Source organism: Thermobia domestica, chromosome 5, assembly GCF_964235325.1.
Source record: "Thermobia domestica chromosome 5, izTheDome1.hap1.1, whole genome shotgun sequence".
NCBI classification, from domain to species: Eukaryota; Metazoa; Arthropoda; class Insecta; order Zygentoma; family Lepismatidae; genus Thermobia; species Thermobia domestica.
This window is the reverse complement of record NC_137458.1, coordinates 297629072-297653225: the sequence shown is the minus strand read 5'-3', so window position 1 is coordinate 297653225 and position 24154 is coordinate 297629072. Positions and strand designations below refer to the sequence as shown.

General features: G+C 35.5%; 1 protein-coding gene across 1 annotated transcript; it reads right to left on the bottom strand.

Annotated features, from left to right (window-relative positions):
• On the bottom strand, nt 1-24154 carry LOC145684925 (uncharacterized). Its single transcript, XM_081757280.1, has 4 exons — nt 23956-24154; nt 9745-10029; nt 6787-6905; nt 1-422 (listed from the first exon to the last, which is right to left on the bottom strand). The coding sequence occupies exons 1-3, from the start codon at nt 23974-23976 to the stop codon at nt 6810-6812; spliced, it is 402 nt and encodes a 133-aa protein (XP_081613406.1). The 5' UTR covers nt 23977-24154; the 3' UTR covers nt 1-422; nt 6787-6809.

Sequence of the window (24154 nt, the reverse complement as noted above, 5' to 3'; positions counted from 1 at the left end):
TTATATAAAAATAAATTATATATTTTTTATAATTTCAAAAATTAAAATATCGCAGAAGTTTTCATTTACACAAAACTAACGAATAACAATAAATAATAACAATAGGAAAAAATAAAATTGTTTTGTAAATTTTGTAATTGTTATAATTTTGAAAGTTTTTTATATATAATTTTATTTTAGTATTGAACAATTCTCCTGCGGTCTTCCACTTTTCTTTCCAGCATGTCCTGTAATACCTAACTTTATATGTTTATATCATTTGTCTATGGTTTTCTCGTACATTATGGGTCAGCCAATAACATTAGCTGCAATTGCCGTTTTCAAATCAGTGTTAGTTGGTAGGTTTTCCTGTTAAACATCTTCCTTTTCATTTTTTCTACTAAGCTTCTCGAACGGTACCTCTAGTCACACATTGCTAAAGCCTGTGAAGAATATTCAAAAATAAATAAGTAAATAAAATAAGGTATGTAATTATAAATAAATAAAGCAATATATATATATATATAAAGGGTGGCCCAAAAGTAAGTATGCACTCCTGCATTGATCAAGTGTAACATTCTAGTGTGTAGGTTTATTTGCTTCACCTGTTCTGAGCTTAAGATATAAGTTAAAAGACATTAAGAATAAATAATAAAGAAACTAAGTTTACCTGATGGATAACAATAAGAAATGATATAGAAAGCAATGAGTTGATCAGTATGGGATTGTATACCTACTTTTGAGTCACCCTGTGTATATATATATATGGCTTTATAACGCACTGCATAGATCTATGTTTATTTATTTGAATTATTATTATTATTCCATAATAAGAGGAAAGATGGTAAAGTCATATTTGTAGCCAGAAATATCTCACAAGTTTAATAATAATTATAATCTTCTTTTTGTTTCGTTTCGTAAATATACGTGTTCACCTCTTTGTCTGACACTGTCTCTCTCCGTATAAACATATCACTATTTCCTTCACATTCATATTCCAAATACAACATCCACGTATACCGTCTCGTTCATTTCACTAGAATGTTTTAGTTTCATTGTAGTTTTCTTCTTCTTTAAATGATAATATTAATAAAGTATTTGGACTCTTAATCTTTTTTTTTTCAAATTTCGACTAAGTTTGCACAACCAGATGAACACTCAAATAGCTACAAATGGGAATCGACTATTTGCATTTAAAAAAAAAAAAAAAAAATCATCTTGCTTTCCCTGGATAAGTGTAGGGAAGTCTTTACTTTGGCCATCTCATTCTTCGATTCAATGATTTGTTCTTTCGATTCCGATACTTCAGCTGCGCATCGATAAGTAGGACTGCTTTAAAAGGGTATGGTATAGTAGAGTAGGGTAGAGTAGAGCAAGATAGGAATAAGTAGGGTAGAGGTAGGAACGGATTAGCTTAAGGTTAGGTAAGTTTTGACCCATTTTTTTTATAAAATTGTGCGGAACCGCCAAGAACAAATCACTGAATCGCAGAACCGAATAAAATGAATGACATGACCAAAGTAAAGTCTTGCCTAAGTATATACTCTAGCCCAGGCGTGGAGAACGTCTGTGTGAAAAATTCTAAGTTATATAAAGAATATATAATATACTAGAAATATAATTCTTAAGTTACATATATAAAATAGTAACTTAGTAAAGTACAATAATGAAATAGTCTGGTAACAATGGAATCTGATAAATTATTAATGTAATTAATAAGTGTAAAATAACTATAAAAATTAGGTATATATATTCCAAATTATTATATGTGGAATACTTGAGAAATGGGAATTATCAACATGGCCTTTAAAACAAAAAAGGTTCCCTATTCGTTCTCTAGCCCACTAACATCTTTTAAGTATCGAAGTGACGTAATGTCATGTGTATAAATTAATCTTTTTCCATATGCAAAGATTGTTCTAGCTCTAAGATTTAAGGGAACAGAAATTCTTCCCATTTCAATAGTATATAAAAAATGCAATGGAGGTAACAACCCTCACCAATTCCGTTCGATACGTTACTGGGTAGAGTGCCCATTGCTATTGTAAAGGGCTCTGATTTGATCCTAGGTCATGTGACCTTGTGATAGATATCTTGTCTATTTCCTTCCTAGGGATAAATCCGCTACCTCCCATTATCTCCTTCCATATTTTTTTTCTATTAGATCATTCACTTGCGACTATCATATTTCTCCTTTAGCCTGCAAGTAATAGCATAGTAAGTCGTCGAAGATTGCGATATATCGAAGATGTGTACCTCTTGTAAACTTTTATAATTTCTATGCTCATGTAGCTACAATCACGTGAAAATTATTTACAACTGAAAGAATTCTTCAACGTAAAGTAGTTTAAAATTTTATGCAATTTTATACAATTCATCTTCACCTATTTTTTTAATGAAATACATCAGTTTAACGTCCTACTATCATGCTCTTTAGGCTAAGGGAGACGGATAATGAAGGCACGTGATTGATGGTGGAAGAATTGGTGGAATGAGAATGTGGGAAGAAACGGGAGTACCCCAAGAAAATTTACGATCATTTATTTTTAAAATCAAGTGAGAACTAATAAAATTAAACATATCCCCTTTGTTTTAATTCATATTTAGATCACTTTCCTCCGAAAGAAGATTCGACGAAATTTCATTTCTTTTAAAGATAGGAATAACTGATTAATTCGAACACAATTGTATTATAGGAATTTCTTGAACTGTCGACTGATGAATGTTACCTCGTTCCTCACATACCTCGTTTAAGGGAACGTCTCCTAGGCCCCTTCTTGGCTCTTGGTATCCAATTAAGAATTACTTTTGCCCGTCAATCATCAGTTCTTGCAACATCTCCACCTCACCGCCATTTCAATGGCTTTGTTTTCGTGATAATACTTGGCACTTCTGTCATCTTTCTGATCCATGTGAATCTTTTAACTATAAGTTCCGGTGATTTCTAGTATACATATTTCCGTGCCTTGTTGTGTAGTCTGCAGATGGTATATATATATTTCTGATTTTGTTAGTTTCTATGTCTCCTAGCCGTATGTTAAAAACAAGCAAAGTATATTCGTCGAAAAATACGTTAATTTTACACATTGGCATTTCTTTTTTTTAATATGAAGCTATTCCTTCTGATTGCATTCCAGCCTAGCTTAGTATGTCTGTTAATTTCTTTTTCAATATTGACATTCTCTTGTTCCAGAGAGGCGTAGAAATGCACTTTTTCTAATTCCCTATTTTTAACTTTCATCATTCACTTCCTTTCCAAGTTGTGATGCATCACTTTCGTCTTTTCCATATTCATTGATAATCCGAAAAACAATAATAATAAATAAACACACACAAATAACAGAAAAGAAGTATGTTACAAGTACTTTCGCTAATGTTTTATCAGGCAAAGAAGAGAAGAAGTAATGGTAATGAAGGAATACTACACCTGGATATATTACCTGGTCTAACATTTTTCAGTCTTTATTTATTTCTTCCTCCTTTTTTTTCAGTCTGTTTGATGAGGCATCAGCGAAAGTGCTTACAACATACTTCTATTTTGTTTGTGATTTTTATATAAATATAGTGATTAACTAACTAACTAACTCTATGGCCTATGGAACCCGGAGGTTCAATGCCGCGTTCACAAAAGCTCTCTACTGATTTCTATCCTTAGCTAACTGCATCCAGTTAGTGATTAGCAGTGATACGAAAACATGAACAATGGTGAATACAAGAAAAATGATTAATTAATAATCGTGAAGTACAGAATTTCACATGAACAAAAATTATTAAAATTGGCAATTCGTATTAAATACGAGGGTAATTTGAAAAGTACTCTGTTTGCGTATGTGCGAAAAATGGCCGGGAAGAGCTATGTCAGTCCTGTGGCGCTGTGTGCAGTAGTTCAGTAGACAGCCAACAGTGGAAGGAGAAGGTTGTGTTGCAGTTCACTCGTCCCCTATAACAATTGAAAATGAACGCTCCAATAGAAAAACCCGCCAAATGTGAAGTAGTGATAATACGCGATAATACTATTTCTGAGTAGAAAAAAACTTTCGGCAGCTGTGATTTACCGCGAACTGTGTAGTGTTTATGGATCCAGACGTGATGAGTGAAGGTGGGTTTATGGACCCAGATGAGTTCAGCTCGTATGTGAATGGTGTGCATGTTTAAAGATGAACGACCCGACGTGTACGATGCGGCAAGAAGTGAGAGCCCATCTGTAGTCAGCAATGAACTTGTACAGTAATTTGACCGTGTCGAACGACTATCTATCACCTCTTCAGACACATGAAACACTGGCTTGCGTTGCACCGCTTCTTCAACGACAATGCACTTCACAATGCAGGTTACCGGGCTGCTTTATTTCGTGACTTTAGCCTTTATCATGGTTTCTTACTCTAGCTGTTGTAATGCTATAGGAAGATTTTGGTGGAGAAGACATCAACCTTCCAGACTAGACTTGAACAATTCTTTAGAAATTCCTGTATCTTCTACAACTCGAGATGAAACACCTGTAATACCGGTAGAATCATCACCGGTGTTCCTTAAGCAATTCTGATTCACCGGATCAAATATTTCCAGTACTTCTTAGAGGTTCTCCTCCTGCTTCTCCAGATTTCTTCTCCCAATAAGTCAGTCTCCCTCTTCGTAGAGAAGTCATCAATCTTCCAGACTAGCCTTGAACAATTCTTTAGGAAGTTCTGTACCATCAACCTTCCAGACTAGTCTCGAGTAATTCTTTAGAAAGTCCTGTTAAATCTACAACTCGAGATGAAACACCTGTAATACCGGTAGAATCATCACCGGTGTTCCTTAAGCAATTCTGATTCACCGAACCAAATGTTTCCAGTATTTCTTAGAGGTTCTCCTGCTTCTCCAGATTCCTTCTCCCAATAAGTCAGTTTCTCCGTTGGTAGAGAAGTCATCAATCTTCCAGATTAGCCTTGAGCAATTCTTTAGGAAGCTCTGTACCATCAACCTTCCAGACTAGCCTCGAGTAATTCTTTAGAAAGTCCTGTTAAATCTACAACTCAAGATGAAACACCTGTAATACCGGTAGAATCATCACCGGTGTTCCTTAAGCAATTCTGATTCCCGAACCAAATGTTTCCAGTACTTCTTAGAGATTCTCCTGCTTCTCCAGATTTCTTCTCCAAATAAGTCAGTTTCTCCGTTGATAGAGAAGTCATCAATCTTCCAGATTAGCCTTGAGCAATTCTTTAAGAAGTTCTGTACCATCAACCTTCCAGACTAGCCTCGAGTAATTCTTTAGAAAGTCCTGTTAAATCTACAACTCAAGATGAAACACCTGTAATATCGGTAGAATCAGCACCGGTGTTCCTTAAGGAATTCTGATTCACCGAACCAAATATTTCCAGTACTTCTTAGAGGTTCTCCTGCTTCTCCAGATTCCTTCTCCCAATAAGTCAGTCTCTCCCTTGGTAGAGAAGTCATCAATCTTCCAGACTAGCCTTGAGCAGTACCATCTACAACTCGAGATGAAAAACCCCTATAATACCAGTAGAATCATCACCGGTGTTCCTTAAGCAATTCTGATTCACCGGACCAAATATTTCCAGTACTTCTTAGAGGTTCTCCTGCTTCTCCAGATTTCTTCTCCCAATAAGTCAGTCTCCCTCTTGGTAGAGAAGTCATCAATCTTCCAGATTAGCCTTGAGCAACTCTTTAGAAATTCCTGTATCATCTACAACTCGAGATGAAACACCTGTAATACCGGTAGAATCATCACCGGTGTTCCTTAAGCAATTCTGATTCACCGGATCAAATATTTCCAGTACTTCTTAGAGGTTCTCCTGCTTCTCCAGATTTCTTCTCCCAATAAGCCAGTCTCCCTCTTCGTAGAGAAGTCATCAATCTTCCAGACTAGCCTTGAACAATTCTTTAGGAAGTTCTGTACCATCAACCTTCCAGACTAGCCTCGAGTAATTCTTTAGAAAGTCCTGTTAAATCTACAACTCGAGATGAAACACTTGTAGTACCGGTAAAATCATCACCGGTGTTTCTTAAGCAATTCTGATTCACCTGACCAAGTGTTTCCAGTACTTCTTGAAGGTTCTCCTGCTTCTTCAGCTTCCTTGTCCCAATAAGTCAGTCTCTCCGTTGGTGAAGAAATCATCAATCTTCCAGATTAGCCTTGAGCAATACTTTAGGAAGTACCAGTAGAATCATCACCGGTGTTCTTTAAGCAATTCTGATTCACCTGACCAATTGTTACTAGTACTTCTTGAAGATTCTACTGCTTTCTTCTCTCAATAAGTTGGTCTTTTCCTTGATGGATAAGTCATCAACCTTCCAGATTAGCTTGAGTAATTCGTTAGGAAGTCCTGTACTATCTACAACTCGAGATGAAACACCTGTAATATGGATAAAATCATTACCGGTGTTCCTTAAGCAATTCTGATCCACCTGACCAAGTGTTTCCAATACTTCTCCAACTTCTTTCTCCTAATAATTCAGTCTCTCCTACCTTTAAACGTCCCTTCCAGTATTCAAGCCAACCCAAGCAACAAAAATTAGGATTTTATCACATTCATTACTTGTCATTTTTTTTTCTATTACAGTAGTACAGTAGATGTGTGTCCTTTTCCTTGTTTTATGGTTTAGTTGTGTTTTTACGTTCGTGTATTATAATTTTGCAACTATGTTAGGATAGTTTAATCTATGGTGTGTCTTGATTTCGACACCAAACTTCGGGCTACGACACTGTCGTAGGAATGGATTTCTGTCGCAATTTGAGGACCCTCTGTATTCTGAAACATATTTGTACATAAATTTTTGATAAGGTTAAAATATCATTCTTACCTAATATAAGAAGGCTGCTTGTATCAATGGTATTTATGACTGTCCTTTGGGTATGTAGCATAGTAGCCCCATGGGGCAAAATAGTCGTAACCTTTCTTTTGACTTGGTCCTCTGTATACCTGAAAACAAACCATAGCTCATTTTACAATAAATACTTTTGCAAGATTAATATAAACAGTGTACAATAAATGTAAAATTAAATACAGTATCAAAACTAAGAACCGCTAAAATGATGAAAAACGACTGGAAGCTTTCGAAATGTGGGTATAGAGAAGAATGGAGAGCATTAGCTGGGTTGAGCGGAAAACGAATGTGAATGTTAGAAATGGTCGGGGAGAAAATAACAATTTTAGATGTTATTAAGAAGAGGAAGAGAAACTGGTTGGGACATTGGCTAAGAAGGAACTATATTATAAGGGACGTGTTAGAGAGTATGGTGGCAGGAAAGAGAGGAAGAGGGTGAAGAAGACTACAACTAATGGATGATATTAAAACAATAAAGTCGTACGTGAAGACGAAGAGGTTAGTAGAAGGCCGTGTAGTATGGAAGCTTCTCAGTTGCAGCAAGTGACCTGCCAATAATGGCGGAATACCTATGATGATATAAACCTTTCGTATACCCCCTGGGAATCTTCATCAGATGGTTACTTTCCTAGAATAATTTCAGCAACCAATCCTGCAACCATCGTCTGCCAGACACTAATTGAAGATTATTGCGTATTATTTAACTTAGTCCTTTTCAAAGAAAATACCAATATCAACTATTTCTTTTTGAACTATTGATGATCACTCACATATAGTAGTTCAAAACTTGGAGGAAACAATTATACATGAATAAAATAATATTGGTCACTACTACTTAAAAATGATATTGACAATTCAATTAATATTTGGCTATTAATTAGCGTCTGCCAGTTGATGGCAACTTGATTGTTTGCTGAAATCATTTCAGGAAAGTTACTACCCGATACGGATTTCCAGAATGCACATTAAAAGAAAAAAAAAAAAGATTTCAAATCTTAACAAAAATGTACCAGACATTATCTGTGTTAAATTATACACGCTGTATGTTTGGGAGGTAATTCTACTCGTGAAAGCTAGCCAGAAAATCTATGTGAGGGAAACTCGAATCAGGCTTCATTTCTGATTTACGAGTTCATAATATGAGGAAAGCTATACTGCGCAAAACATTTTTGATTTTACAGGAATCAATATAAAAGATTTTAGAGAAAATAATACTTAAATTCAGTGACGTATATAGAATTTCATTGTGGGATGCGTTCAAGCACTTAATTTTATAATCTGGAGCTCCTTCGTGGCTAAGCAGTTAGCGTACGCGCCTTTGGCGTGGGAGACCGAGGTTCGATTCCAGGCGGGAGCTCATGCGGTTCGGATTCCAAGTTAATCAGTAGCTCACGTCTCATATCGCCTCACTGCTGAACGGGACGTTAAAATAAAAAGTCCAGTCCTTAATTTCATAACCTTTCAGGACAAGTATGATTTTTGGATATATACCTTGGTAGTAAATGTTAATTTTTCCATAATATTGCTCAAGGGGAAGGGAGTAGAATCACTTCTTGCGTAGGTAATAGCTTAAATTAACCAAGAGTATCGAACTTATTGTCTTAGAAACATGCGAGAACGAGTTTTCTATAGAAACAGGAAAAAATCTCGAAAATCTTCTCAACAAAGATAGCAGTGCAACGTGAGAATGAAGATGAGATGTAATTAGTTCATAACGATGTGGACCACATGTGTTTTTGTAAGAATGAACATGCATACATATCAAGACTCTATCATATGTGTAAGACGTGCATTTGCACGGGGGGGGGGGTCAACTTTCGTGGGGCGGCAAAATCTGTCATAACTATATTTTTTTAAATAAATATTTCTTCTTCGAAACAAATTTCACGATGATAGTAGTTAAATTTACTAAGCTAATCTTATATTTGAATACTACATTCATAAATCATGTTTTGGTTGCATTAGTTTAATGTCAAATGCACAGTACTGAAGCAAATGGTCAAACAAATCTCATTATGAATTGCTTGATTGTTGTCAAATACAAGAACTCAATTCTCGAACAGTAGCGAACACCTGTTCTATTTAGTTAGTTTTCACACTTCCGATATGAAAACTAGTCTTGTCACAAACAAGTTCCTTATCATTGAAGGTGGAAACAAGATTTTTAATTTTTTAACAGATGTAGAAGGAAAATCAAGAAATAAAGTTAAAAGAGCTAGTTGCACTGGAATTGCAAACTGATATATTGAGATTGAAGCTCGATATTGAATTCTGTAAAAACGATTACCATCTTTTCTATGCAGGTGTCTTTGCTTTATCTTTCACTAACATAATAGATTATAATTTTTAAAAAACCAAAACAGAAACAACGATATTGTATTTGCATTGTTTAGAACTTTCCCTCTCCTTCGTTGTTCTTGATGGTACCATGATTAAGAAATATCACATTGGAAATCGGACAGGTGAGTATTCCAGTTGGACACGAGCGGCTCTATAATGTAGTCACAAAGTCACGTGCCTTCCCAATTAATAAAAAAAAAGAATCATGGGATTTACTTATTCCTGTATACAAATGAAGAAAGAGATATGAGAGATATGGCAACATAGCATAAGTTACAATATTTGATGTTATTTTCTGTTCGCGTATTCTGCCTTGGCTCTTTCCAGCATACGCTGTAGCCACAGAACAGCCATTTAAACACATCGCCCGGACCAGTGTCTCTGGGTAGTCGGATCAAACTGGGTCTGAGGAGCGAGAACGAAATCCGGGTGAAAGTCGTAAGACCCACGTGACTAAGATGATTTGATTTCCTATGCCATCACTGATTTACAGGGATTTTTTTCCCGCTAACTTAAGAACGCACATTTATGATTGGCATATAGTGTTCGAACTGGATAAGAAAGAAATAAGAAAAAGACAATATCTGAACTTACCTGTATTTTAACTCTTCCAGTTGGTCCATGGTATCCTCCGCCGCCACCTCCTCCGTATCCCCCACCCCCACCACCCCCACCACCGTGAGTAGCTGATCCATAGGTGTCAGCTACGCCAGTTGCCGTTGAGGCCGCTCCAGCCCCTCCACTCGATACTACAGGAGCATCCCTAGGGCCTCCACCTCCGTATGTTCCGTATGGGAATTGCGATTTGCCTCCCTCATAGTTGAACTGGGCTGACGCACAACTCAACACAAGTAATGCTGCAGCGAGCACTAGGAATACCTATACAGAGATAACAATAAAAAATATATAGTACATTATATACATTACGAATATACGAGGAGTGTGTTTTAAGTAAGACCGTTTTGAAATTCGGCCGCTGCAGTGCTGCGGTCGGAATCCCTATCATTATTGAAGACTTGGTCACCCACTTCGTTTCTCATCTTGAACATTCGTGCGGCCATCTTTACAAGTTTTAACCCATTTCCGTACCATTCCATCGCTCATAATGTTTTCTCCATACACTTCACTAATCTGGCGATGAATTTTAGCCGCTTTCATGCCTTTAGTACTAACAAAACGAATCACAGCGCTTATTTCACAAATCGGCGGGATTCTCAATCGGCGGTGACATTTTAACTATTCACAAACAAACGTAAACACGGTGGAATGTTTCCGTAATGGTGCCTATGGCTTCCCAACAGATATAGGAACACAGCGTGCACGCCAACCACAGCGCTGCAGCAGCTGAATTTCAAAACGGTACTTACTTTTAAAACAACCACGCCTCGTACATTATATATTCGAATTAAAATTAGAATGGTTACTCAATGAAATGAAATTCTTGACACTGTATTTAGTTGAGACCAAGAATTTAAAGAACTGAAAATTTACTTAATTTTTTCAACGAAAAAAAAAATCAATGGAAATTGGTTTGTGTAAATCGGAGTGCATTTAACCTTTCAATAAAAATTAATTTTGACATAAGAAAAAATGTTCAAAAATTTAGTTACGGCTCATGAAGAAGTTACAAGCTTGCAGCAATGAAATTGCATTTTTTTTTTTTAGAGATGTGACTTCCCGCATAAGCCGTCACTCATAAGAATCTTATTACTGTAATAGGTATTAGGGTTGCCCAACAAATGAGACGAGATACAGCTTTTCCAAGAGGAACAGATATACATACTGAAATATGACATCACTTTCACAACACTTTTCTGAGACGAGACAACCGTAGACAACCCTAATAAACAAAATAGCTTGTTAATTTGGAGAGGAAAAGTGGTGGACTCGCTCCATGGAAAGGGTGGTGGTATAGAGGGCACCATATCAATTAGTTGGAAACAGAGGTATTATGTCATTTATAGATGTATGTTGATATGGACATTACATATTATGTGTATAACCATATTGACATAAAGATACTTCAAACTTGGTGTTTTGTTACAAAAGACAGCCGCGGTGCTCCTGGAATATAGCTGACACATTGAAATAAAGATACTTCAAACTTAGTGTTTGGATAAAAAAGACAGCCACGGTACCCTGGCAACATAGTTGGCGCATTGAAACAGTGTTGCCACAGTCCTAGCTCTGGAGTGGACTGAAAAATAGTACCAAATTGAAACAAAAAGGGCTGAATTCATTATTTTATACCAGTGTAATACATGGTTCTATAACATGAAACTAAAAAAAAAAATAAATTTTTGGAACACTCCCCCCCCTTCCAAGAGTCTAAATTAAGAAAGTACTTTTTCAAAAATTACTTTTTAAAAATATACAAATTTATTTATTTATTTAGGAATGGAGGAATGTATCTTTTCGTACTATTATCGTTTTGGTGTAGAATATTTGCAACGATACATAAATTACAGACTTAACTGAGCACACACTGTTCTTTTTCAGAATATTCAGCACTTGATTCAACGTGTGTGTGCTTTTTATTTTTTTAAATTGAGATTTCAAGCTAAAATTTCCATCACACTACTTCTTTCTCGTCTCCTTCATGCGCGGCGCGGATGTGCGCATCTAGCATAATTTGTTTTCAGGTATAGTTCGAATTACGAATTTTCCATACAAAGCTTTATGCGGTGCAACGTTACAGAATGAATGTTCAAGAGCATTTTTAAGAGTCCAACACACAGTACGAGTAACGTGAGATGTAGGAAAAGTCTTACTGACACTTTTGTAAATGTCACTAGTATTTGTTAAATGGTATTGAATTGAGTAGAATTGTACCAACTTTTTCACAAAAGGGGCTGAAAATGCCAGCGTGGTACCAACGGGCCGATGAATGACGAAAAGGGCTGAATTTAGTACAATTGTACCAAGTGTGGCAACACTGCATTGAAATAAAGATAATTCAAACTTGCTGTTAGGTTACAAAAGACAGTCGTGCTGCTCTGGCAACGTAGCTGCACCTTCAGATTAACAAACCTTATTCATGCGTTGAGAAGTTATTATAAAAAAATCACAAAATACACAAATTATTTTGTATATTATTCCATAAAAGTAACATAAATATTTCAAGAAAATTATTATTTTTTCGCTATTAAATCAACGGTATCTCATAAAGAATGCAACTTTTGAAATTCCTACTATTTTTGATCTAGTAAGTTGGCAGCACTGAATATTACACGATTTTCGGGTAATAGAAAGCCGAAAACACGAAAAATATGAACTTTAAAAGTCCATAGCTCCAGAACTATGGGACCTACCGTAGTCGGGTCAAGACCACTTAAGAACTAGTATTTGCCCTATCCAAATATCCAAGTTTCAGAATCCTGTGGTACTTTCGCAACACTTTTTTTTATAGAGGTAGTTGGTGAGTGTTTGAAATTATATACCTGTAACCGAACTCCCTTTACTGTTGCCTGAGTACCTTAGGATTCTGAAACATGTGTTTTTGGGTAGCGCACATATTAGTTCCAATGTGAATCCTTGATCCAACTACGGTAGATCCCATAGTTTTAGAGCTATGGACCCTTAAAGTTCATTTTTTCATGTTTTCGGCAGCCTATAACTCCGAAAGGAAGCATTTGTGCACCCAGGTTGGTCTATACTTTTTGCCTTATCTTGATATCAGGAATCACTTTCCAAACGTTGTTTTGAAACACCCTGTATACATATATGTATATATTAATACTAGTCACTGATCCTCTACACCTCTATACAAGCAGCATCCAACCTGAAGGACGTGAAGAATGACGAAAGGGACGCAAGCTACTGACAGAAATCAACTCATTCGTAATTACAAATATTTAGAACGTTGTAATAAAGATACGTTAAATTAAATACTGTAAAACAGAAAAATAATTATTGAGAAAGACCTGCAATTGTGTTGAGAACAAAGCTTGTAAAAAAATATAATACTGCACTACAATAATAAGCAAAAGTTTTGAAGGAAATAAGTATAAATTGGAGATTTATTATTATTATTATTATTATTATTATTATTATTATTATTATTATTATTATTATTATTATTATTATTATTATTATTATTATTATTGAAGGCTTGAGAATTCAATGTTGCATCCGAAAGCGCAGAGACCAGACCAACGAGCGGCAAGGAGGGAGAGTGTGAAATATGGAAGTTCACTAAGTGGAGCGCAAGAGAAGGTTGGAAACCACTTCTCTACAGATTTATCGACAGTATACATCTAGGTCGATCATGTGTCTCCTTGCTGTATTGGATTCACAACCACGCAATTCGGTAGAATAAAGAAAGATTTTTGGAACGTTTTCTTTCATTCAACTAAAATTAAATTCTAACCTTGAACTTCCTACCAAATGTATGATTAACGTACTCGACACGTGAGAGCTGAGTTCGATTCCAGGTGGAAGCTAATGTGCTCTGGGTTACATATTAAACTGTAGATCCACGCCCCATATAACCTTGGTTAAACACCAAAACTAACTAGAACTCCCTCATACCTAAATGGCAAGGGTGCACATCTTTGACGCGGGAGATCTTGGTTCGATTCCCGGCTGCTGGAGCCCATGTGATTTAGATCCCACGTTTAGATACACTTCTCGTATAGCCTCGCTGCTGAAAGGAACACTAAAACTCAATCAAAACAACAATTGAAATAAATCCCATGAATAAGTTGGTCGAGTCCTGAATCATCCCATTGAAGTTGTACGTCCTAACAAGGACAGATAATCTTATGGAATTCCTTATCAAACTCAGAACCCATCTCTACAGGCACAAATAAACCCAAGTTGATCCCTGATAAATTACACCTCAAGTCTCGGAGATCCTATGAGTAGTGATGATTTTAGAGGTGACGTGAGTGAATTCCCTGAGGAGCTACGAAATTCACCCGGAACTATATCTCAGATTGTGCTTAATGTGAATTATCAACATTATTTTAATAACATTACTTTCAACCCCAAAGGTTCCTTTCCCCCCCTGGGGAAAATATTCTGAGATCATTACTTCCTATGGTGTTCCTCAGTGGCTTCTGAAATCTCAATGACGTCCTGGCATTAACTCCCATGCATACCCCAGAGCAGTCCCTCTTAACCCTATAAAACCAGCTCAACCACTACGAGCATATCGAGATGGCCATCCACGGGACGTCCTTTGGACATCGTAGAGCGAAACTGAAATTGTTCTAAGTTTAAAAAAGAAAAAAAAAAATATTTGGTCTAGGAATTAATTCGTGCGGTTTTTAATAAAAATTGAAGCTTTATTTCAAAAACAAAGTAAATGAATACGTTAACAACAATATTGTCCATCGCTAACCACTACTTTCTCCCATCTTTCAGGCAATTTACGGATTCCGTGTCAAAAGAATTCCTCATCTTTTGACGCAATCTAATCAAAGATCCATTTTTCGATATTTTCTGAAGAAGTGAACCGCTGTCCAATCAAATCGTTATTCATGCAATCGATCAAGTAGTAGTCAGACGGAGCAGTGTCTGGTGAATATCGCGGGTGGAGTAACACTTTCCATCCGACATTTTCCAAATAGGTTTTGACCGGTTTTGCGACATGTGGTCGAGCGTTATCATCTTGATAAATAAGTTTATTATGCCTGTTATTCCATTCTGGTCGTTTTCAGGCCAGAGCTTGCTTCAAACGCATTAATTGTTGTCGATAGCGGTGTCCATTAATAGTTTCACCAAGTTTCAGAAGTTCATAGTACACCACACGTTTCAAATCCCACCATATATACAGCATAACCTTTGCACAATGAATATCTCGTTTTGGTTGTGATGGACCTGGTTCACCTGGTTTCACCCAGGCCTTTTTTCGTTTAGGATTCTCGTAATGAATCCACTTCTCATCACCAGTTACAATTCGATGCAAAAATCCCTTTCTTTTCTGTCTTTGAAGCAGCAATTCGCAAACGGTTTTTCTTCTTTCAACGTCTTTCTTTTCAATTCATGTGAAACCCAATAAGACAACTTTTGAATCATTTCTATGGCTTTGAGACGTTTGGAAACTGTTGTTTGCTCAACTCCAAATGCTTCTGCAAGTTCGTCCTGCGTTTGACACGAATCCTGATCAAGCAATGCTCTCAATTCTTCATCTTCAAATTCTTTTGGCTGTCCAAATTGCTTTTGGTCTTCCAAGCTGAAATCACCGCCTTTAAACCGTGCAAACCACTTCTGACACGTTCGCTCAGCTAGAGCATGGTCACCAAACACTTCCACTAAAATATGATGACTTGCGGTAGCACTTTTCTTCATGTTAAAGCAATGAAGAATAACTCCCCGCAGAAACACTTTATCAGGCACAAAATGCGCCATTTTCAGTTGAAGAAAAAATGTTGTTGTTTCCGCTTCAAGCAACTGACATATACTAAACAAGATGCTCAATGACAGTAGTTTTCAACGCATGTTTGGATCAACGAAACTATGGGACAATAAGCTAGTTACTCCATCTTTTGTAAAACCGCACGAATTAATTCCTAGACCAAATAGTAACTCAGCCGTGTCTCCGGATGTTCTTTTTAGTTGCTTTTATAAAAAATTATAAATTTTATTATAATGATATTATAGCATTTGTGATCACGGCTAGACCTAGGAAATTTGTCGCCCAATGCAATGGCATCAATTGCCGCAGTCCCATTCTCCAGGATTATTTTAAATATCCTACCATATCATGAAGAACGAAGGGGAGGGAAAGTACACTCGCAATCAGAAAGATCCAAACACTACAAATATAATCTCATTGTGTCAGTTTTCATTTCTTTAAATAATAATCTATTTTGTTAGTGGAAGATAAACCAACATATCTGCAAAGGAAAGATGTTAATCCTTTTTATAGAATTCAATATCGAGCTCGAATCTCAATATATCAGTTTGCAATTCCAGTGCAACTAGCTCTTTTATCTTTATTTCTGATTTTTCTTCTAAACCTGCCTTTTTTTTAAAAAAAAAAAAAACTTGTTTCCACCTTCAATGATAAGGAACTGGTTTGTGGCAAAGACAAAACTAATTTACATATCAAAACTGTGGTAACTAACTAAATGGAACAGGTATTCGCTACTGTTCGAAAATGAGTTCTTGTATTTGACAACAAACAAGCAATTCATGCTGGTATTTGTTTGACCATTTGCTTTAGCACTGTCCATGTGACCTTAAACTAATTCGACCTAAACATGATTTATGAATGTAGTATTCAAATGGAAGGTCAGCTTAGTAAATTTAACTACCATCATCATGAAGTCTGTTTCCAATCACAGATTTTGCTGCTCCTAGAAACTTGCCACTCTGTGCAAATGCACGTGTTGCATATATGGTAGAGCCGTCCTATTTGTCATAAAAGGGGCAGTTACAAAGATTTCGTACATTCTCTGCTCTACCACGCCGGTACCACAAAACATTACAATAAACTTGTGCTATTGGGTAATGTCCCTTAAGAGTCCCTATCACTGCGAAATTAAAATACCGCTAATTTTACATTAATTATATGATATCTTCAAATAGATAAACGATGATCGAAAAGTGGATCAAGACCTCCCTAGACGATGTTATTTTGCATGAGGTACCGTTATCACGAGTCACCTAGTAGCTTTCCGTTTGCAGTTATTTAGAAACGCGAAAATAAATACCGATTTTCAATATGGCTGGAAATCGAAAGCAATTAAATGAGTCATGATAACGGTATCTCACGCAAAATAATATTGTCTAGGGAGGTCTTGTTCCGCTTTTCGATTATCTTTTATCTATTTGAAGATATCACATAATTACTGTAAAATTAGCGGTATTTTAATTTCGCAGTGATGAGGCCTCAACTTTCGACAATAAACATAGAAATCAACATATAGGCCTACTCGTACGTAAAGAGCAACTGCAGAGTAAACGTATTTATGAATATTTACCTTCTGTGGTAAAAACTAGGCTGATAGCACCTGTGTTTTTCTGAACATTCAATGCTACTTTCAACATCATAAAACTAGTTTATGATTATGTCAGTGAGAAATCTCACCGTCACATAATAAAAGGAAAAGACTTGGAAAGAACAAAAGATGTTCCTAGCAAAAACCTGTTTGAAAACTACTTTTTCCGATTTCTTTGCGTCCTCAAATTGAGTAACTAAATAGGTAATATTTATTTTAACAAAACTTGTAATCCTTTGGAATTATGATTTTACATGGCAGTAAGAAAAAGGAGAAAAGAACCCTTATAGGAACTGCATTAGATTATACCAAACAGATGACCTAGTTCACATACAAAAAAAAAAAGTGGGTTGGTAAGCTAGTTACACCAATTGAACATGAATATCCAACGCATATTTGTTACGTTGTGTTCTAGAATATTCCAAGTTCATATCCAGTTTTAGTTATGTGAAATCGGACTTTCCTCTTTCCTTTAGTGTCAACAATACATCTTACGTTGTTCTTTATAAACAGGTATGTTTACTCCTCTTTTTACCATAGCTTCACTACGACTTTTAGGCAGAGCCGGCTCTACCGTATCTGCAACACGTGCATTTGCACGTGACAGCAAGTTTCAGGGGCGCCCAAATCTGTCATAACTATATTATTTAAAATAAATATGTCTTGTTGGAAACAGACTTCATGATAATGGAAGTTAAATTTACTAAGATGACCTTCCATTTGAATATTACATTCACAAATCATGTTTAGGTCCCATTAGTTTAAGGTCACATGGACAGTGCTAAAGCAAATGGTCAAACAAATCAGCATGAATTCCTTGATAGTTGTCAAATATAAGAACTCAATTCTCGAACAGTAGCGAACACCTGTTCCATTTAGTTAGTTATCACAGTTTTGATATGAAAATAAGTCTTGTGTTTGTCACAAACAAGTTTCTTATCATTGAAGGTGGAAACAAGTTTTTTTTAAATAACAGATGTAGAAGGAAAATTAAGAAATAAAGATAAAAGAGCTAGTTGCACTGGAATTGCAAACTGATATATTAAGATTGAAGCTCGATATTGAATTCTATAAAAAGGATTACCATCTTTCCTTTGCAGATATGTTGTTTTATCTCTCACTAATAAAATAGATTATTATTAAAAGAAATTACAACAGACACAATGAGATTATATTTGTAGTGTTTGGATCTTCCTGAGTGCGAGTGTACTTTTCCTCCCCTTCGTTCTTCATGATGTGGTAAGATACTTAAAATAATTGCTTTCTTTCTGGAGAAAGGGGCTGCGGCAAATGATGCCATTGCATGGGGCCACAAATTTCCTAGGTCTGGCCTTCATCATGTTTAGGTCGCATTAGTTTAAGGTCACATGGACAGTGCTAAAGCAAATAGTCAAACAACTCCCAGCGTAAAATGCTTGATTATTGTCAAATACAAGAACTCAAGCATCGGACAGTAGGGAACACCTGTTCCATTTCGTTAGTTATCACAGTTTTGATACGAAAACTAATTTTGATATAAAAACTAGTCACAAATAAGTTCTTTATCATTAAAGGTGTAAACATTTTTTAAAAAAGATGTAGAAGGAAATTCAAGAAATAAAGATAAAATAGCTAGTTGCACTGAAATTGCAAACTGATATACGGTATTGAGATTGAAGCTCGATATTGAATTCTATATAAAAAAAAAAGGATTACCATCTTTCCTCTGGAGGTGTGTTTGCTTTGTATTTCACTATCATAGTAGATTATTATTTAAAGAAAGAAACAGACACAACGAGACTGTAGTGTTTAGGCCTTTCTGAGTGAGAGTGCTCTTTCTCTCCCGTTCGTTGTTCATGATGGGGTAGTGTACTTAAAATCGTGTCTTTTAAGATTTGTTCTTTCTGGAAAAACTGGGGCGGTAAATTGCCTAGGGCCAGCTCTGCCTTTACGAATGGGGACTCTAAGAAGAATTTTATTAACAGAAGAAAATTAATAGAATATTAAGATTAAGAGAAACAGCTGCAGGCTTTCTCCGGGGGGGGGGGGGGGAGGAGAAGAACAACACACAAGCGAAGTCGTAAATATACAAATCTTGAGGTACATAATACGTAAATCATGTAAAATAGTTATTTTTGATGCGCGTTGCTTAACTTTATTAATTATAGTAAGTACGTATATTGAATACTATAGTGGGTAAGTAGCTTAAGCAAATCTGTTTTGACAAGTATTTCGGAGAACACAATCTCATTCAAAAATACTGGGTGGGCAATTGCCCACCCTTGCTTTCGTTGCTAGCAATCATGGTTGATAATAAAGTTTTCTTTTAATGAAATATGAAGAAAATCGCTTCAAGCCATTTATGAGGAAATCACCCGAAAATTTAAAAAAAAAAAAAAAAACTTTACCAATAAATTGTTCATTTTGATCAGTGATGCCAATTTATATGGAAAAATCCCATTTTGGGGGGATTTTTTGACATCAATTTCTCGAAAAGGAATAAAAAGAATTTTCGTCGTAAATATGGGAAATTTCACCGACAGCAACAAAATTCTCTATTAGTGGAAAGTAGACCAATGATTCCTCTCAATAATCTAGAAACCAGTGTTAATTGTCAAATTTTGTTACTGGAAAGTACATGCAAGTGCAGAAGTAAATCGTGATTCTCTAAAAATAAGCTCCAAGAAATGTAATCTGTGCTCTGGTATTCTTTAAATACAAAGAATATAATTAATGTAAAAAAAAAAATGTGAAATGCAAAATGAAAAACAACCAACTTTGAAAACGTTCTACATAAAACGACAGAAGAATCGTTAGAACATTATAATATATTTACACAAAAAAATAACGTAAATACTAAATCCTGACGATAAAATGTACTTGTTTTCAACTGTCTCTTTCGATTATGAAAAAATATTTATTCATTAACTATTTGAATAACATAGAAGATCTACATTTACGGGTCGTTTACTCATATATTGAAGAAAATGTTTCATTTTTCATTTCTTTTATTTACTTCTTAATTTTGTAATTAGTATAACGTGGAAAATTCACGAGCAAAATGGTAATTTCTGCCTCTCGAGATGGTATTTTATAATATTTCAGGTTAACATAAGTGATTCTAATCAGGGCCGGATTTAGGGGAAGTGCACCTGAGCACTGCATCCCCCTCCTCCGTTTTGAATATACACTATCTAAATTGAAAAAAAAATGAAATGAAATCTTTAAGTTTAACGTCCCACGGTTATGCCGGTTAGGCTAAAGGAGAGGTGATAATGAGAAATGAGTGGAATGGTGGAATGAAGAAAGTGGGAGGAAACGGGACAACCCCGAGAAAACTCACGAGCACGGTGTTTGTCCACCACAAAGTTCACAGGGCGCGAGCTGGGATCGAACCAGGGACCCCAAGCACCGGAGGTGAACGCTCTACTACTGAGCCACCGAGCCCCCCACTATCTAAATTGAGAATCTGGCAGTGGAAATAACAATACTTTCCTAAAATTTTATGTCATGTTTCCGTTTCGGGCTTAAAAGAAAGCGGTTTTGCTAAACACAATAGTTTAAGTCAGTTCCTCCGGATGCCTAAAGGCATTTAAAAAAAATAATAAATTTGATTCAAATGTACTGATAGTTATTGGTGCACCCCCTCAGAAAATCCTGGATCCGGTCCTGATTCTAATATATATATATAGGGTGCAACAGGAGGAAGGTGCAATATTTTGGGAAATGGTAGTATGAGTGATTCTAAGCAAAAAATATGAACATAGGTCCTAATCTCAATGGTTTGAGAGCTACAGGTTGTGAAACATTTTTCAATTTTGCTGCGTATTGTTTATCCTGTAATTATTTTATAAAGGTGATTCGAAATGTGATGAAATGACCATTCCAGCGGTATGCAGCATGTGGCAATGTTGTCTTTGGAAGGTAAACTATTAAGAGAAATTTGAGAAAGTTAAGATTAAATAAATTGGATGGCAGCACTGATTCCAAAATATCCCTCAATAACTTCTTTTCCAAAGACACCACTGCCATATATTGCATATCATTGGAAAGGTCATTCAATCACCTTTCAAATCCGCTATGTACCACCTCTGTAGAATAAATACAGGGTGAGCAATACGCATTATAAATTTAAAAAAATGGTTCACAACCTGTAGCTCTCAAACCGTTGAAATTAGGACCCATGTTCATATGAACATTTTGCTTAGAATCAGTCATACTATCATTTCCCAAAATATTGCCCCTTCCTCCTGGAACACCCTATATATATATCTCAGAGAGCCTCCGATAATTGCAGAATCATTTTTAGAGAGGCTGTTTGGGAGTACTTAATCACTCTCCACCTACCTCTCTAAAAAAATTGGTGTGCAAGATATTAGAACACTCTTAAGCATGTATGTTTTCATGTTTTACATACTAGTTTATCAGTGATGTCTTGACCCGAATACGATAGGTCCCATAGTAGTGGAGCTATGAACTTTTCGGCACCCTATAACTCCAAAATTATCCACTTTAGAGCACAGGTTCATATGTAATTTTCTTCTTATTTTGAGAAATCTGTTCCCGAAAAATAAATTGTGACATATTTTTGTAACACCCTATATATATATATATATATATATATATATATATATATATATATATATATATATATATATATATATATATATATAAATTGTTTGTGTCATATTGTAAAGCTCTTAAGGCTCTTTGCTAAGCACCTCCTCCACGACCACTGCTTTGAGCTTAGTCAATGACAAAAAATATACGAAAATTATCAAAAATAAAGAAAGTGTGCTAAGTAGTATTTATAAATTGCTGTTAGATAATTTTAAAAAAAATAAAAGTGGAAAAAAAATTTAAAAAATGTAATTTCTTGGCAACGGCTATAACGTTTCTTTATTATTTTAAACAAATAAATATTTTATTAACAACCTTATTATATGGTTTAAGTTATTTTTCTGAGAAAAATTTGCAAAGGATATTTTTAACTCTTGGTTGGCGAGTTTTTTCCTTTTTTTTTTCAATCATTTTGTTCATTTACCATAAAAAAGTTTCATTAAAAAAACATGTAGCGTAAGTCACTTCTCATGAAAAATTCACAAGGGGTAGCTAATCCTGGGGGTGATTTATCTTTAAAAACTCAGGCTATTTTTATATATTTTATGAATAAATATTTTATTAAAAAGTTTATATCAAGGCAAAAGCAACTATGAATACAAGAGTTAGTTTACTCTGAAGGAGTTATTTTTGGACGATTTTCTCGAAAACAACTCGACGATTTTATTCATAGTTCACAAGATAAATGTTACATTAAATTACAATGTCGCAAAATATCTACGAAGTGTAGTTCACTCTTGGGGATGAGTTATTCTCGAACAATTACCGGTATCTTTAAAGAAAATGACCTAGAAGGGGATTATATTCATACATGTTTCCTTGAAACTCATACAATGTTGCGTGATTTCTCATGAAAAAAAAAAAATGAACAGGCAGTATGACTCGCTCCTCATAAATTCACAAGGGGTAGTTTACCTATTTTCGGTCGACTTCCTTAACAAAAAAAATCCGCGATTTAATTAATATTTCATAAATAAATGTTTCAGTAGTAACCTTAATAGGAACTACATAGTTTTTCCGGTTGAGGGAAAATGATTTAGTTCGTATTAAGATTGCTACTCACGGATAAGCTTTACTCTTGATGAGTGAGTTTTCATTGGAGGTAAGTTCCTCTTTACTCCACTTAGGCACTTGTTTATCCGGATACTCCTCCAAGGTCCCTGAACCGTAAGCTCGTATTGTGACGTGAGAGTGAGGAATAATCACTGAAGGAAAGAATACCCGTAGATTTAACCTTGGAAAAGCATTTTTTGCGCGAATTCTCATTGTAAACAATGGAAAAATAGAATTTTCAGCATTCGAAATAAGGCGAAGCCCTTTTCGTTTTCTTCTCCGAACACAAATTTTCAAAGCCTATTGCTGATATTCCAAATTCAACTATTTGCATGTCGCATTCGTTCAGAAAAACAATTGACACACTAAAAAATGATATGAAACATCAATAAAGGTCGATTCGCTCAAAATTTGCAACTAGTGCATACCTAGTTTATTTATTTATTTATTTGTAGATTTTTATCAATATATACTTAAGGAGATTTTCTTCACATTTCGTAAATAAAAGTCTCAACAGTAACTGTAGCAAGAGATTTAATTTAACAAGTGGAAGCGAGAAACTTAGTGTGGTGACCTGTACCTTTTATTTTATATTCTTTGTAAACTTCAAATTTATACTAAAATATTAAATTATAATAATAAAATGTGGTTCGAAACACAGTAGAGGACAGTTTGAAATGTCTTCAATTTTCTTCAGGTCATATATTCCGCGCTGTAACTCTCATTGTATTTTTACACTATAAAGAGCTGAGGAGTATTGAAGGGGCTTAAAAGTGAACTTAACAAAACACTTAATCCCGAGAGATTGATTGGTTGGATTGCAATTTAGCATTCTTTTAGCACCGAGGTTATATGAGATGTGGAAGCTTACATGGGATCTGAACCACATGAGCCCCGGCCAGGAATGGAACCCAGGTCTCCCGGGCTGGAAACCCGTACACCAGAAGGGAGCTATGATGCCTGAGAGAAAGATTAACAATATTCAATAGAAACATTGACACATTTACACAATAAAACATCACAATTATATAATTATAATTTAGCACAACTGAAAATGCATCCACTATATTCAGCAAGCACAGCACCGGAATACTTAAAAACAAAAATCTCTTCCACACTTTAAAAAGCCACTCACAATTTCAACAGAAAACTGTGCACTAGTTCCTTTTCTCTTTCTTCTCGGAGTTAAAAAAACCGTACTCACCTTGTCACAGTGATACTCCATGCACGCACACTTTATGTTCACACTTGGTTTCCGTTTCAGAAAATTGTTATAATGAAGCTCGATCTTCTTCGGTGGAGGCTAATTGGCAGACTGTGCCTTGTTTCGCGAATGTAGGTTGTCTTTATACTCCTCACGGCTAAATGAGCAAAAGCCCTTTTCTGTCTTCAGCGATCTTATA